Consider the following 17,769-nt stretch of genomic DNA (forward strand, 5'->3'; position numbering starts at 1 on the left):
AAAAGAAGAAGAAAGAGTGTGTTTTTTCTGTCTTGTTTGTTACAAGTCAACTTTTCTATTAATTGTCTTTTGTTTATATGTGTTTGTACAGTATGATTTTTGTTTCTTTAGTTCAAATTTTTTTTAAGTTATAGTTAGTGCAAAAATTAAAGTTCTGTCATCATTTACTCACTCTCTCTCCAATTTCATTCCAAGCAAGACTTTCTACTGCAGAACACAATACATTTTGAAGAATGTTAGGATTAACACAACACTGGACCCCATTGACTTTCATTGTCTGGATAAAAAAAAATATTTTTTTTTGAAAATACCATCTTTTTTGTTCCGCAGAAGAAAGAAATGCATACAGGGTTAAAAATAAATTTAAATTATAAGTCTCCACCAATTTTCAACCAGCATTGTTTGCATTGTTACAGTGTTGATAGCTTATGTAAATTAGAGGTGCCCAAATAATATACTATGAAGGGTTTCTTATTGATAGAATTTTCAAGTTACCCTGAACTCCATGATTAGCTGGATTATGTGTTTGATTGTGGTTGGATCTGAAATCTGCAGGATTGTAGCTCTGCAGGAGTAAGGTATGGTACCCCTTTCTTATAACATTTCCCCTATGTAGGGTCACGGGAGCACATTCCAGTGTCTCAGGCCGAAGGCAGGGAAACATCCTTGACAGGTAACCAGTCCATCACAGAGCTAACATACAAAGACACACATTCACATAGAAGGGCAATTCATATTTTCCAATTCACTTACGCCAACACTGAGAAAACATACCGATTTTATACAGAAAGGACTCCTCGCTCAACCTGGGGCTTAAATTGGGGACCTTTTTGCGGTGAGGCGATTGTATTTTAATACATTTAAATGCACAATTGTACTTTTTGAATCACATGTACATGCATAAAATTGAAATGCTTACACATCTTTCTAAAATAAGCTATGCTAAACAAAATTGGCACCTGCATACTGTTGGAAACCCATAGAGAATACCAAGATACTTGGAAATATCTTCAGCAGGATTCTGCAGTGCAGTTTCGTGCTGGTCATCAAGTCGAACAAAGGAAGGGTGCATTGTATTTTATAAGCATTCAGTGGGCGGTGGTGTCAGTCTTACGAAGTGTCATTCTTTAAAAGTTATCACTTAATCAAAAGACAATACTGGAAATTACATTAGACTGTGAGTTCCAGTATACCTAGTACTAATAAACATTATTAATACCAAATGAGTTTTAAGCACCAAGAAAAACTGGGAGAGCTCTACAAATGTAAACTTTATTTATCCTAATTATTAAACTGATGCCATCAAGTTCACCTTGAACGCCCAACACAATGTACATTACTTTAGTTTTCATGTGATGCTATGGAAAAGACACCAGATCAAGTGATCTTTCGTTTGTATTCCCATAATTTGCATGCATTCAGAACCACAAACCTATAGAACAGCTTAGCATTAAACTTGTAAGCTTATCGTTAAACCTCTTTTAAAGAAGTGTTCATACGTTTTATAATAATTTACTCTTTCTGAACTTGCTAAGAAGTTTCGTAACAATTCAGTCATTATTTACATTATACTACACTAAAAATATTAGTAAATATGACAGTCACATCTTTTCTCTGACAATTTCTATTTATCTCAAATTTTTGTTGTTCAGAGTTTGAGAACAGTCTTTGATCAAAAGAAATCAATTGCAAGTGAGTGGCCTATTTACCTATACAGTGGACCAGCACTATCTGAGCACAACTTTATATACAATACAGATCATATTTTCTCACATGAAGGCTAAAGATTTCTATTCTTTAAACGTACCTACATAAAATTAAAATCTTTAAAATTCCTTATTGATGAAATGTTAGAGGATGTGGTAAGAGATGATTAATTCATTCAATCCTATGTTGGCACCTCAAATAAAAAAAAGCTTAAAAATATACCAACAGATTCAAATTAATAAAAAAAAAATTGGCTAAACATTATTTGACCTGACTGGTTGAAACAGTGACACTACATGTAACAAGTCTGCTAGACTTGGTCTTATACTAGTCAAGATTTATACATTTTAAAAAGTTAACAAAACAGACTCTTTCATACTGTATTTTCCAGTGACACTTACTCGACATTATAACAATTTACAACATCCTAACAAGCTGAAAATATTCTACACCATTTTACTACAGTGTGTCAGTCATGGTATGTTTCTGCAACTCTGCAAATGCTGAATCACATTCAAATGTTACCAACCGTGAACAACTGGTAGATACAAAGCGAGGAGGTAGACAAAGCACAGATCATCTAATAGTGTTCTGCTGGAAGGTCATGACCAAGCAAGAGCTTGAGCATGTGTGCTTTTCATGATAATCCTGCAGAAAAAACCCTCCAGTGTGAGTCAAATGTATTCATATACTCAACAAGGCTTTTCAAAATAAAAAGGACTGAGATGGGAATAATCCTTTTCAATATATTAAAAAAAAAATAAAAAATCCATATTTAAATTAAAGGCCCAACACATCACATCACAGTACACTGTGGGTCTTAATTTATCTTTGTTAGTAGATTCCAATTTAATACAGCTAAATGGAACAGGATCTTTTTGTACGCCTGCTAAACATGGTAGCTTTGCAATTTATGCTGTACCTAAAGTACCTGTACCATGTGTTCATATAGCCACTCATCAGTGTCTTCACACATTACTTTCACTTTACTTTGTCCTTGATCACAAGTCTGTCACTTTATTTTCTACAGCTGCAGCGATCTGTTGAAGCCGGTAGCCGAGCTGCATCTTCTGAGCGGTGGTGTCTTCCTCTAAGGCAGCGATAATCTAACATAAACACACACATAAACATACAGGAAAGAGGAATTAAATTAGAGCACAAATACGTCCATTGTTATAAGCAGCAGAAGCATAGTCTTTAAAAATGTATTGTTGAGGTCCAATTCTTGCTATTAGCAAACCATTAACTACGACATTTGCCTCAATAAACTCCTAATGTGTTGCTTATTAACAGTTAGTAAGGTAGTTGTTGGTGGGATTAGGGATGTAGAATATGGTCATGCAGAATATGTGCTTTTTTGTGCTTTAGTACTAATAAACAGCCAATGTAATAATAACAGACATGCTAATAAACAACTAGTTAATAGTGAGAATTGGTCCCTATACTAAAGTGTTATTGGTAACGCTTTACAATGTCTCATTTGTAATGCATTAGCTAACATGAACAAATGAGCAATATACAACATCTTTTAAAAGATTTTTTTTGTTTAAGATGTTAATTCTCTTATCCTCAGCCAGCTTGGAATTATTTGATCAAAAACACATTAAAAACAGTAATATTGTCAAATATAATTTCAAATAACTATTTTATTTTAATGTATATTTAAAATGCTAATATTTAGATTTCAATTTTATTATTTAAAATGTAAAAATTGAAAATGATTTTTTTCACGTCATGGCGAAGCTTTAAGAGCATTATCCTTCATAAATTATTCAAACATCCCAATCTAGTGCAATAAATATTTACAATAGTGTTGTGCTGCTTAATATTTTTTTTGTGGAAACCATGGTACACTTTTTACAGTATTCCTTGATGAAGACAAAAGTTCAACAGAACAGGTTTGAAATATATGTTTGTTTTTTTTAAATAATACAAGTCTTTACAATCACTCTATTTAATAAATCCTTGCTGAATTAAAGTATTAATTTCTTTAAAGAAAACCTTACTGACCCTAAACCTGTGAAAAGTAGCTAGTGTATATTTTTAAAGCATACTTTAGTTTAGGGACCGATTCTCACTATTAACTAGTTACTTATTAGCATTCATATTACTAGCATATTGGCTGTTTATTAGTACTTATAAAGCACATATTAATGCTTTATTCTGCATGACTATATTTTAGATCCCCTAAAATTAACAACTATTAATAAGCATCAAATTAAGTTTACTGAGGCAAAAGTCATAGTTATTAGTTGGTTAATAGTGACAATTGGTCCGCAAACTAAAGTGTGACTCAATATATTAGTAAATGTTGAAATTACCATTAAGATTAATGAATGCTGTAGAAGTACATTGTTAGTTCATGTTAATTTATAGTAGTTAACTGATGCTAACAAACTGAACCTTTTTGTAAAGTATTAGCCTAAAGGCCCGTTCACACCAAGCACGATAACTATAAAGATAACGATATAGTTCTAAAAATCGTTCTCAATATTAAAGAACGGCATAGTTCACACCACAACTATAACGATAACGATACAGAGGAACGATATCGTTGTGATCACTTTCAAAACGATTTTTTCCCCAGCTGATGAACGATAAAACACTGACAGCCAATCAGAATCCATCCTGCTGTAACGAGCTCAAGAATTTAAAGTGGCAGACGCATGTGCGCTTAGAATAAACAGACGATATAGTTCGCTGGTGTGGACGCTAATATCGTTATCTTTATAGTTATCGTTCTTGGTGTGAACGGGGCTTAAGAGCTTATACATTGTCTTAAAATATATCTTAGTCTGTCATGACTCACCTGATCGTAGTATTTGTTGATGTACTTATAGAGCTCATGCAGGGCCACCAGGTAATTTAATTCTCCAGAGTAATTCTGACAGTCAAAACAAATGTGGAGAGTGTAAATCTTTTTAACAACAACATTTGCATGTGCTACAAAACACCATTAATAACCCCCCATCTCTAACCCGTTACAAATTCACTTCAGTCAGTATGACTTTTTCATATTTTACAACTGAAAGAAGGTAAACTGGTGACAGACATACCCTGGAGAGCTCAGCAAGAGCGGAGTTCATCTCCTGATCGCTGGCAGAGATGGTCTGCTTGATGTCTGCATAATATCTGTGTAAGAAAAATAGTGAGATTCAGAACAAGATGACTTTCCAATATGGCCTTTATAGTAGTAAAGCAGTCCAAGGTAAAGTTACCGTTCAACCATCTGTTTATAGCGAGGGATATCTCTGGCATACAGCAACTTATTAATAGGTGAATCCTAGATCATTAAAAGGAATAAAAATTTAAATTTCAGTTTTACAATCTTCAGCCATGTCAATATTCCACTCTACTGGCTTTCTGTTGCTTTCTCTGTTTGTCTCTTACCCTGCCAAGTTTATGCTCTGTGGTAGTGCAAGAGTCCATGAATGTTTGAGCAATAACTGACAGAACCGCGTCCACATTATCCGACACCTGCACATCGAAGATGAACTGAGGGTTCTTTACAATGTTGATCCAGAACCGCAGAGGCAAACTAGAACCAAAAGACAACCAAATCAGATCATCAAGAAAATTTTAAACTATTACTTTACTCCTTGGTGGATACTTGATTGTTTTAACACTGTTAGGGCTTTCAATATCTAATTCTATCATAAAGTACCTCCATTAAATACTTAGGATAAAGCTATAGTTCACACAAAATAGAAACTTTTGTTCATCTTCGGGACACAAATAAAGATATTATTAATTCTCTTAACATTTTTGTCTATCCATTCAAAGTTCAAACAACTATTTTACACAGAAAATGAACAAAAGTCTTAGTTTGGAACCACACGAGTGCAAGTACATTTTTGTTAAAGATCACAGGTCACTATAAAAAAGGTGAACAAAGAAAAAAAAGATGAAAATGAATGAGAGTTATTTTTGTGGACATGCATTAACCTACAAGTTACACCATCATTTCCGGATTGTCTTTTAGCATTTTCTATGGTTAAATCTTTTACAAAGTTAATTTGTACCTGTTAGTCTTCCAGATGTGAATAGTTTCAGAGTCTGAAATGCCATGGCGCACTGCCTGATCATCGAGCAAGTCAAAGAAATATTTAATTGCCAGAGGAACTGGTTGACTAGTGCTTAGAATAATTGTGAACAGATCATCCACAAACTTCTGCAGTGTACCCTACAGAAAGACAAAGACACAACATGTAAAACGGTGCATGTATTCAGCCATACCTACTGGAAAGAGTTGTCCACAACTGGTATGAGTTTGGCATCTCCTTTATGCTTTTGTATATATCTTTAGGGTGTGTAAACACATGTTTAAGCTACCTTCATTGACAGTAACCGTGTGAGATAGATCTCAGGTATTGTCTTGGCTCTTTCTCGTTCTTTTAAACTGCCTCGTCTGTGTTTGGGTAACTCTGGCTCCTCGCTGGCCTTCACTAGATGCCACATTCTCACTCCTCCCTCATCTGCATCCTCTAGCATGGGCGTCTCTGTTTAGGGAGAATAAAAGACGTATATTCAGGTGTTGAAAAGAGAACACAATAAAGCGTCATTCATTTTTTATTTTTTTTTAAACAATACTGTATTGTTTCAAGATTAGATTAAAAAAAAAATAATGAAAAACAACCCTGTGTGTTGCGTGTCTGTGTGTATCTTTGAACATGAACACTTTGCATAGTCACATGCAATATACTGTACTCACTCTCCCCTGCAATGTAATCATGGGTATCATGGTGAATATGTTTGCTATGGCGCGGCACCAAAGCTACAGTTGCTCCATCTGGAACCTGAAATCCCCAAAATACATGAAGAATAGAAGTTAAAAATGTTACCTATACTTCATGTCATGTTACTGCGGAATATTTGACATGCATACATGAATTTAATACAAGCCACTCAAATGAGGATAGTCCCAATTCGGTCCCCCACTTTCAAAAAAGGCATATTTCTGTTGATCAAATTCGCATAACCACCTTGCATCCAAATGCAAAAACATGCGTTGGAAATTTTAATCCTCATGCAAAATTCCAAATTGCACTGATTTCTATTGAAATAACTGGATTTCGCCCAGAAAATTTCGCCCAGCAATGGTTCATGTACCCGCACCTTCAATTTTTCCATAGGCTTGCTCAGTAAGAGGATTTATAAGGCATTGTTTTTTTGTAAAGCACTTGACTTGAGTGGTATACAGCAATGTGTGTTTTGAAGATTGCATTGTACCTTATAATGCTGGAGCGTGTTGAGGCGTTTCCAGTTGCCCTGAACCACAGATGTTAGATCTTCATCTGAGAGGATTAGGTGACCTGCTACACCAGACCGCCATTCTGGGAATGTCCAAGGAACAATGAAAACCACATGTAAAGTCAAAGACATGTAAAGTTTGAAAAGAAACAAAGAATGAAAGAATGAATGAATACGACATAGAAAGGACACAGTTAATGCATGTGAGAGAGTGCAGACATGTATGAACGTTCTCACCTAGGTCCACCGAGTCAGCATGTGGTCTATGAGAGTATGAGGTGCCCTTGTACACCTGGTCTAGTATCTTCTCCTTCACCTGGGTTATAGTGTCACAGTCTAAAACTTTCGCAGCAACTGGCTGAGCCTCATTCACACCTATTCCCTGCATCAAGACATTCACTGTCTAAAGTGAAGAAAGAATTAGAGAGAGAAAGAATTAAGTATTTTTTTAAATCACATTTCCATTATCTACATTTTATATAAGCACAAAAAAAATCCACCTATGATTCTGTAATAAATCTTTAAACTGATTTGTTTATTGTAAATATCCCAGTTGATTTTCCCATTTCCCTTCAAGACAGTGGGTTCTGGTTAATAAAGATCGGTTATAATCTTTAAATTGCACATCTTTCACCTCTACCATAAAACCAGCAATGTTTTGCTGAAAAATGACATTTAATTATCTGAACCCTTTGCTTTTTCTATTGGCAGCCAGTTTATCAGAACCAGAGAACTGGATCTAAACTAGGCAACTACAATCATCCTTCAATTATACTCATAAGACAGAAATACTGGGTTAAGAAACTTACTGTGAGAACAATGTTAATTCTATATTAATACACTGATGAGCCAAAACATTAGGACCACCTGTCTAACATGCTGTTAGCCCTCCTTGTGCTGCTGAAACAGCACTCACCCACCAAGTCATGGACTCCCTGAAGGTGTCCTGTGGTATCTGGCACCAAAACATTATCATGTAGGGTTTTTCAACTCAAAAAGGGAAATATTTATGACGGTAGATTGGTTGAGCCACCATGGATTGGACTGGTTGGTTCAGCACTTGCCACAGATGCTCAGTCAGATTAACATCTAAAGAATTTGGAGATCAGGACAACACTCGAACTCTTCATTACCCTTCTTTAAACCACTCCTGAACAATGTGTGCACTGTTGCTGGGCGCAATATCCTACTGAAAGAGGCCACTGCCATCAGGGAATGCCACTGTCATGAAAGGTTTTCCTGGACTGCAATGAGGTTTATGTTGGTGGCATGTGGCGTGTAAACATGAATGGCAAGAAACAAGGTTTCCCAGCAGAACATTGCCCAGAGCTTCACAGACCCTCAAGCAGCTTGTCAACTTCTTGCAGAGCAACCTGGTGTCAATAAATCCCCAAATAAACGTGATGCAAAAGAAAACAGGACTCATCAGACCAGAAAACATTCTTCCACTGCCCCAAGGTCAGTTCTCTTGTTTGTGTACCCATTCTAGGGGCTTTCGGCTCTGGACAGGGGTCATCATGGACACTCTGACCAGTCTACATCTACACAGAACCATTATTAAAATTGTCGACACGTGGACTTTCTATCATCAAAGAGCCCTGGACGCCCTACATGCAGTCACCAGTTTGTGGTTTGACCCTCCTCAGACCACTGTTGGTAGGTTCTCAAAAATGCTGCTCAGGAGCACCCTACAAGCATTGCTGTTCCAACAATTTGGCCCTTGTCAGTTTGCACTCAGATCTTTATTCCTGCCCATTTCTCCTGCACCAATACACTGACTAAATGAACTGATTGTTCATTTACAATATAAATTACCTAAACTTTCACGTGTTAGAAGATGATTAACAACACTCACTTTACCTATGAGTGGTCATAATGTTTTGGCTCATCAGTGTATGTAACACTATTTTACAGTATCCTTCTTTGTTATACATGTTACAGGTACTTACTACAGTAATAACAGTAAATTAGTCATAATTACAAGCAAATAACACCAAATCAAACTAATCCTAACCCTATACACCTTAGTCAGGTTAGATGCCATGTTAAATTTAAAGGGATAGTTCACCCATAAATGAAAATTCTGTCATTAATTACTCACCCTCAAGTCGTTCCAAACCTGTAAGACCTTCGTTCATCTTCGGAAAACAATAATAACATAACTTACTCAACAATTCTTCTCCCTGAGTTCAGTATACAGCATGTGCATGCTGAACGTAAACAACGCTGATTACGTTGATTACGTTCTGGGGTATTCTCAAAATGGCGGAAGACGGTAACTCGAGGAGAAGATTTATTGAATAAATTATGTTTTTATTGTTTTCTTTGCGCACAAAAAGTATTCTTGTAGCTTTGTAAAATTACGGTTGAACCCCTGATGTCACATAGACTATTTTACCGATGTCCTTGTTACGTTTCTGTGTGTTGATCGTGGTAATATCCTTGCTGTCAGTGGGTGAACTAACCCTTTAACGCAGATGAAAAACAAGTCTGTAAGGGACAGGCTTACACTCTTTACAATAACACACACTGTACAAAAGATTCTAGATCATATCATTTTCCCAACTGACAACTTTCAGAACTGTTTTATGGAGTTTTTTGTCTTTTTTTTTAATCAGCATGTTGTTAAACAACAGCAGAATCCATTAAACACACTGTACTTCAATCCCTCACAGCTTCATTTTCATTCCTGTCCAAAATTAAATATGGTGCTTCCTTCACTAAGGTCTACTTATTGGTGTAATAACACTAACAATGACACCTTAAAATAATGTGTAACCAAACATTGTGATAGTTTAAGTGTGGACACAATCTGTGAGCTAAGATGGAGAATTTCAGTCATATTGAAACAATTTTTTTTACAAAAGATTTCTGGCAGAAGCAAATTAGACTAATGCACTAAAATGCACTGTGCAATAAAGAGACTGAGTTCATGATAAAGAAATTAAAAAATTCTAACCAGAGTGTGGTATTCCAGATCCTCTCTTAGCAAGCGGTTATCATTTAAGGTGTATTTGGCTTTGCCAGTCACTGCATCCACGGGTCCTTTATCCACCTGGTGTTTAATTGCTCTAAAGAGCATGTACAGAGGCTCACCAGCTGAATGCTGAACACAGGGAGCAGAAATACAATCATTTACACAATACAACATGGATAATCTACTCAAAAATGCAAAGAACTTATTTTAAAATTCTATCAACTGTCATCAGATCTTCAAGGGCCTCAATGTTAAACTATCCTGCAATCTTAATTAGGACATTCTCGGGTTTTAGGAGGCTAATTACATTCTTGGACAATTGTTTTACACTGTTCTAATCACAGTTTTCAGAACTGCAAAAATAATTTGTAAGTGTCTCACCTATAATGCATCTCATTTTATCCACAGTAAATGTATGTATTAAAAACCAACCAATCCTACCAATTTTCATACGCACCCTTAAGAAAGAATAGAGGCAGATGGATATCCAGTTTGTCAGGAGCTTTTCAACTACCGTCTCAGTTCTGAGAAGACAAATCAAGTCTCAGTCATACAGACACTTTTTTTAGAACAGTGAATATTATTAAATTAGTACTTCTAATGTCAGTTACTTACCTCCGGAGCATGAGTTTAGGGTTCTTGGCAATATACTGTTCCACCAGATCGTTCAACAGTGTTTTGAGTATGTCAGTGAAGTACTCTAGTTTACTGTGAAGAGCCACAGTGAGCAAAGAGGCCACATATCCTCTGTCTCTAGGTGAAAATGTCCTCTGGCTCTCAAGAGTGTGGATAAACTGTAGGAAAGAAACATGCGAGAATGAATATAAAAAGATGGAAAGAGTTATCATTTAGTGCAGGGGTGCCCAATCCTGTTCCTGGAGATCGACCTACCAGTTGAAATCCAACCCTGAATCAACACACCTGTCTCTAATTATTAAGTGCTTCAGAAAATCTTAATAAGCTGCTTCAGTTGTTTCTGGGTTAAAGCTGAACTTTGCAGGAAGGTAGATCTCCAGGAACAGGACTGGGCACCCCTAATTTAACGTATCCATTCACAGACTCGTATACAACTTTTATAAAAAACTGCAAACATTCAGTGATGCTCAATTTGAGATTTATGGAGTGTAATTTTTTCTCTCTTTTTTTTTTTTTGTTTAATTTAGTACGGAGTACTCAAAAGCTATAAAAGTTATTTACATGTTTCCCAGAGGACAAAATAAGTACAATTTACCCTGATCATCAGTTTTAAAAAGAAACTTGCTTAATGCATGTTGCCTTTCTGAGCATCAGTAAATGTTTGCACCTTTTATAATGGGAGTGTTTGAGTCCTTCAGTTGTCCTCTATTTGAATTTGAGATGAGCACTGATTAGTAACAGTGTTACTGTTGGAAAGGGTTTCAAATATACAGAAGACTATCACAAAACATAAAAATAGTCATGGATCAACCAGGTAACTACAGAGATTAAGAATAATAGAAGATAACTTGAATGGGGTAATATTTGTAAATGTGTTTATTATTTTGTCACATCGACTATATGAAAACATCTGTTATGTGAAATAGCTGATGCATTTTATTTTAAACTGCCCCTGTTACAGTGTAATTACACAAATAAGTACTGATTAATATCAATCAACAACATTTATTTATTATATGGTTATGGTTGGGGTTTGCTTTAGGGTTAGTTACTTTATACATAATTTACTGTTGTTTTTGCAGAACATTTAACATGTAACAAGGACACTGTAAAATGAATGATATGCTAAATGTTAAAGTGCTAATGTTAAAAAATCCTAGTTTTTCATTTTATGTCTAAGAATGTGAATTTCTTGTTTGTAAATTGACCTCTGTAACACCATAAAATATTACTGAAGTCAGAACCACCACTGCTCTTTCCAATGAACATGTCAAATCTGCCAATGTACTTCCAAGTGTTCAGAAAACGGTGCTAAAGAGAATCTGAGGGGATGGAGAAGTGAGCTGGGGGGCAAAATCCATAGCCAGACACTTGGTTTAAAAAAAAAAAAAAAAGGCCAATCACCGTCAAATACATTGCAGAGGAGGCTTTGGTATATCAACCAATCCTCATAGAGACATACTTTACATAAAAATAGTTTGAAATTCTCCTGCTAATGATCTAGCAACTACTTTAATTATGGAGGGTTGAGATATTAAATATTTGATCACCATTAATGTTACCATGCTGCCATTCAAGCTGCAGCTACAAATGTAAAAAAAAAAGAAGACGACTTCACACCTAAGCTGGACATATAGCTTAAGTTAGTTGGCTACAGCAATCATCTTCATTAAATGTGCTCTTTTAACCCTGGACAGCAGGATGGATTTTTTCTTCAAGTGATAGGGGAGTCAAATTAGATTTATATTGTCTTGCTATAAATGTGTAAAGACATGTTCTTAATTTTCTTTGACAATACGTGACAAAAAAAAAAAACTAACATTTTAAAGCAGTTAAGCAAAAACAAATAAACAAACAAAAATTATCAGGAGGGGATCGCAGATCCTTACAATCACAAAGCAAAAATGCCTGGTATACACAGGGTGTTAACAGCAGAGGTGGACAGTAACTAAGTACATTTACTTGAGTATTGTACTTAAGTACACTTTTTGTGTATCTGTACTTTACTGGAGTATTATTTTTTCTGGAAACTTATGACTTTAACTTCACTACATTTGAAAGACAAATATTGTACTTTTCACTCCACTACATTTCTATCAAGGTCCTCTTCGCTGTCCACTCTGTTCAAATGTGGATGAATGGTTACACATAGATGTGTCCAGAGCTGTGTGAGATCACTATCATCCTGCTTTTGTGGGGGTGGGTAGGGGTGTTAAATATTTTTATATATTTTTTCCCCATAGGTTTTTAACATTCTAAAAGCTCTTTATTCCAAAGATACTACAAGCTAGTCAGTGTATTCAGTAGGTGTAATGTATTGTACGTTGCTTCAGAGGTACTGCAAGTATTACATACAACAATAATAAAACAATTTTAAAAGCAAGTACTTCTGTACTTTTACTTAAGTCAAAAATCTGTCTTTACAACTTTTACTTGTAATGGAGTTGTGTACTTTGTCTGCCTCTGGTTAACAGTGCTTTCTCATCTTCAAAAACATCTCCAAAACATTCCCTGATTGTAATAATGTAATGGGTAATTCTCTGAGAAATCTGTCAAAGGTCAACAGTGAGGAAAAATGATTTTAGCTACCTTTGTGAGAAAGAGTTTGCTGTTTAGGAGATTAGATAACTGAATGAGTCCTTGCTCCACTGTGGCACGTCGACACTCCTGCACATCCAGGTCTCTGCGAAGTGGGGACTCACGGTGTCCAGGGAAAAAGATGCGTTCAGCATACATACGGTACTCCAAGAAAGGAATCCCTGATCCAACCAGATCACTTGTCACATCCATCATTTCAGTCATCAGATCTATGGAGGTTTAGGAGTCAAATCTCGGATTATTAAAGGTCAGATTTTCATGAGAAATGGTTTGGGAAACTTTGGTTGAAATACTGCACTGGATAATTTGCAATTTGTTTAAACATTTTAAGAAGGTTTGTGTAATGTTTCAAAACTCTTCAAACTCTTCAGAAGCTGTGGAACAAGTGGACTAATATTTTGACTATTAGTTCCAAATGGTATAATTTTACTGATTATCATTTTATCACTTTGAATGAATGATGGAATACATTTTGGCCTTGCTTACAGCTTTTATTAGACTTAAAGGGATAGTACACCAAAAAATTAATTTCGGTCATCATTTACTCGCCCTCATGTCATTTCAAATATAGTCAGTATAATCAATATTTCAAATGTCCATTTCAATGGATAGACAAAAATGATGAGGAAATAACAATTTTCTTCATTTGTGTTTCCAAAGATGAATGAAGGCATAAGTGTTTGGAATGGCATGAGGGTAAGTTAATGATGACAGAATTTTCATTTCTGGGTGAACCATCCCATATAAAATCATTAAAATCGATCCTAAATGTAGCCATAAATTACCTGTAAACTCTTTTTTGCAGCGGTCTCTCACACTGGTCTCTAGATTCTCCAACTGGATCTGAACTTTCTTATAATCTCTCAGAGCCTGTTTACTCTTTCTCCTAAGTGGAAGAGATATCGGAGCACAAAATATCAATTACGTTCATATACCAGTCTATAAATGTTTCAATATTGATTTATTGCATTACTCATTGGTAGCAGGTAAGCATTAAACATGAAATGGGCATTCTGTTTTCCGATTTACAATCGGCAATTTATTCTAAAATGTACATCTAAGAGTCATTTGTTAAATAATATTGCTATTTATCATTAACATTACATTCATTAACAAGCTATACTCTTCATAGGGTACTAACTTTTTCACAGCACTGTATTTAGCACAATCTCTCATTACATATTACGTACACACCTGTATATAAACACGATGATAAGCACAATAAGAGCAACAAGAGAAGCAACTGCTCCAACCCCAATCTGTGCCACCAGTGGAAAGATGGAGTGACTAGGAGAATCATACTGCACTTGTCCCAGTGAAAAGTTCAGGTTTCCCATATGCACCTGGACACAGACAGACAAACACACACACACACTATTATACACCCCTGTTCATGCAATACAATATCTGCTACAAGAAAAATGCAAATCACAGCCACTTCATAATAGAAGATGTAAGTGAGAGGGTGCTGGCTTCATGCTTACTATAAATTCTGGAAAAGCCTCAGCTCCCTCTCGCTTGCGCCCATTCCTGAGGGATAGTGGGGGCTGCTGGGGTGGTGGCTCACAATAAAGGTGGTTATGTGTCAAAGTTTTAACAGTACAAACTCCTTCACCAATCAGAGCTACTACTTCCTCTTTAAAGATGGCCAAGTCTAAATTCTCACCCTGTAGAAAGAAATTAAAATGGGTCTAAGAAAAAGAAGAATCACAAGATTAAGTTCCTAAACATGACAAGTAATGGTGGGCGATATTAGGAATTATCAATTCATGCTGTGATTGGACAATTCCAGTAAAAAGTGCCTTAGAACTAATCAATATTGACTGTCATAAAAATACAAGAACTAACTAACTGACAAACAAACACATACATACATACATACATACATACATAAAAAACACAACGGCAAAAGTCCCACTAACCTCCACTGATATAACTGATCCAGGTTTGTAGCGATATGGTTTTGTGGGATCACGGTGGTTCAGCGGGTGTAGGGTTGGGTTGGGTTCATAGGTAAAAGGTGATTGGCTAACAGAGTTAAAGTCAAAGTGCAAGTTATCCAACAGAAACTCAACCAGCATATGACCACCAACTACCTGAGCATCTACACCAGGAGTCCGACACAACAACAGAGAAGAGGTTTTCACCTCGCAATCCTCCTCAAACTACAGAGAAAATGAAAACAAGAGAAAGAGATAACACTGTGTAAGTGGACAAGATCACCAAAATATTTTACACAAAATGATGCATAACTATGCAGACTGTTCACCAAAGACTACAACCTAATATCTTAAAGGGGTCATTGGATGCCCATTTTCCACAAGTTGATATGATTCTTTAGGGTCTTAATGAAAAGTATATAACATACTTTGGTTAAAATTTCTCAGTGGTAGCGTTAACACCCTTTTTTCCTTTTCAAAATCAGCTCTGTTTTCAGCAACTTGTTTTATTGCATGTTCCTTTAAATGCTAATGAGCTCTGCTCACCCCGCCCCTCTCTTCCGTGGGGTGAGGAGCCGCTCTCATGAGACTGTTTACTTTAGCCACATTTAGCTGCATTTAGCCCCGAAACTTGCTAACTAGCACGTTATTAGGAAAGGCGATTTGCAAAGATTCATAAAAGAACCTGATGCTCACTTCTTCTGTAGGTGAGGCTGGATCACGAATGATTTGAGCGAACATAGACGCATTTAGGTAGATTGGGGGGCGCATTCCCTTCAAAAACAAACGTAATCCACTGCGTCTTCAGCGGCTCAGATGTAAATGACGACTGCTATGTTAATTATTACATCCAAAAACAGAACACCTCAATTGCTTAGGAGCCATTCTTGTCTACATCTGCTCCTGCGTTGAAACAATGGCGGACTGATGACAGCTCACTCAGGGCGGGTCTAAGGTTAAAAGCTACTGTCAATCAACAATCGTGGGAGGGGCCTGGGTCTGTGTGACGTCACACAGACAGGCATCTGAGAATGGCTTGATATGAGAAAGGGGAAATGATTTGACAAGATTTAAAAAAAAAACACTGGGTGGATCTTTATCATTATAGGGTGGTTGTGTACACACAAAGCCAACACACATTTCAGTTCAAACAAATTGTAAAAGTGCATGTCGCATCCGATGACCCCTTTAAAAAAACACCTTCATGATGAAAAAATGCCTTTATTTTATCAATCTTAAAACTGTTGTGAATCAAGACAGATTTCCTTTAGAACATAAGTATTTCTGAATTTCACTTGAAGATCACTCTGAATAAAATAGTCGCTAAAAGAATAAATGTGTGATAGTCCATAAAAGTAACATCAGAACCTTAAAAGTAATAATCGGCAATCAGTGCACTTAACCAGTCATATCAGATATGAAATTAGATGGTTCATAATGTATAATCCAATAAATAATCTAATCTCAACCAGTTATGTATGTGAGTTTATGAATGAATCTGGGCAAAAATTTCTAAATTGAGAAAATGGGCTTCAAATTTGTGGATACAGGTGTTGGAATGGTTTACTAATACGTGAATATAGTTTATAAACGGAGTGCAAAACTAGGAACACAATAAATTCAGTGTATGATTTTGTTAGATCAGGTTAAAAATGAAAAGAAAAAAAAACCTGTTTGATAGAACAGTGTTCTGTTCAGTCTATTACCTGCATTTCCACATCTGTCACACTCCTTATTCTCCTTCGTCTGCGTCTCCTCAAGGGATAAACTGAGTCTGAGAGGACCACTGTCACTCGCATCTGAGGCTTCTGGACCACATCTAAGTTCTGGCCGAAAACGTTAATTACACGCCCTCCACTGTATAAATGTGTAAAGGAAGAAATGTTAAAGATTTTCAAGAAAAAAACACTTTAAAAAAAAAAAAAAAGTTTTGAAAGAAAAGTTCCTAGATACAGGCTTGTTTTAATGCAGGTCTATAAGAATGTGTTTTGCACATTTTAACATCAGCCAAGCAAATATCTTAAGGTCTTAGAAGAAAGTACTCAAACTCAAACACACACCCGATAAAGCTCTTAGAGGGCATGGCATGTGTAATGTTGGGGTCAGGGGTATAGTAGTAGCCATTGCCATGGAGATGTCGCTCAGTGTTTCCATACCACACAGTCACTCTGTGTTCTCCTGTCCTGTCACTAGCGCCAGTAAGACACTTGATAGTTTCCTCCTGAACACTTGATATTCTGCAGAGGAAAAGAAGAACATAAAGAACTTCCTAATCACAGACAATACTCATATTACACCAGTCTACAGCAGACAGTTTTCCACAGTGATACGTAGTACTTACAATGAACAAGGCACATTCCCTAGTAGGACACTGATATCAGTAACACGACCAGTCAAAAGTTTTCTGCCTGTGATTGTCAGAGTTGTTCCTCCTGCCTGTGGTCCTCTCTGAGGGGAAACTTCTATCAGCTTCGGGTCCTTAAAGGATGTAAGGTTGAGAGATACAATCAGAAGAAAGTCTGCATTCAACAGCAAAAGAATTACAGTTTTTTTCTTCTGCAATCATCAAGCCAGAAGGAATTCCACAACAACCATTTTCAAATAACAACAATGTGCCAACGCACATAATTATCTGATGAAAAAACAGGAAATGGATGGATA

The 17,769-nt window shown here is 36.2% G+C and overlaps 1 protein-coding gene across 2 annotated transcripts in view; it reads right to left on the reverse strand.

Moving 5' to 3' along the window:
• Window positions 1–840: 840 nt before the first annotated feature.
• The window catches only part of LOC107755667 (plexin-B1-like), a 48,678-nt gene continuing 31,749 nt past the window's right edge, over window positions 841–17,769 (reverse strand). Inside the window, exons 18-38 of one of the 2 annotated variants that reach the window (XM_016572558.1) lie at window positions 17,450–17,586; window positions 17,169–17,345; window positions 16,815–16,965; window positions 15,091–15,333; window positions 14,653–14,835; window positions 14,363–14,511; window positions 13,954–14,054; window positions 13,160–13,377; window positions 10,550–10,728; window positions 10,392–10,458; window positions 9,917–10,063; window positions 7,195–7,360; window positions 6,937–7,040; window positions 6,419–6,503; window positions 6,040–6,206; window positions 5,730–5,890; window positions 5,098–5,245; window positions 4,926–4,990; window positions 4,764–4,839; window positions 4,517–4,591; window positions 841–2,813 (exon numbers count right to left, since the gene is read on the reverse strand). In XM_016572558.1, the coding sequence (XP_016428044.1) occupies window positions 2,709–2,813; window positions 4,517–4,591; window positions 4,764–4,839; window positions 4,926–4,990; window positions 5,098–5,245; window positions 5,730–5,890; window positions 6,040–6,206; window positions 6,419–6,503; window positions 6,937–7,040; window positions 7,195–7,360; window positions 9,917–10,063; window positions 10,392–10,458; window positions 10,550–10,728; window positions 13,160–13,377; window positions 13,954–14,054; window positions 14,363–14,511; window positions 14,653–14,835; window positions 15,091–15,333; window positions 16,815–16,965; window positions 17,169–17,345; window positions 17,450–17,586 (2,904 nt within the window). In that variant the 3' untranslated portion in view covers window positions 841–2,708. Of the gene's footprint in view, window positions 2,814–4,516; window positions 4,592–4,763; window positions 4,840–4,925; window positions 4,991–5,097; window positions 5,246–5,729; window positions 5,891–6,039; window positions 6,207–6,418; window positions 6,504–6,936; window positions 7,041–7,194; window positions 7,361–9,916; window positions 10,064–10,391; window positions 10,459–10,549; window positions 10,729–13,159; window positions 13,378–13,953; window positions 14,055–14,362; window positions 14,512–14,652; window positions 14,860–15,090; window positions 15,334–16,814; window positions 16,966–17,168; window positions 17,346–17,449; window positions 17,587–17,769 lie in introns of both variants that reach the window. The other variant, XM_016572557.1, reaches the window with a different exon arrangement.

This window comes from Sinocyclocheilus rhinocerous, unplaced genomic scaffold, assembly GCF_001515625.1.
Source record: "Sinocyclocheilus rhinocerous isolate Xijiao unplaced genomic scaffold, SAMN03320098_v1.1 scaffold4217, whole genome shotgun sequence".
NCBI classification, from domain to species: domain Eukaryota; kingdom Metazoa; phylum Chordata; class Actinopteri; order Cypriniformes; family Cyprinidae; genus Sinocyclocheilus; species Sinocyclocheilus rhinocerous.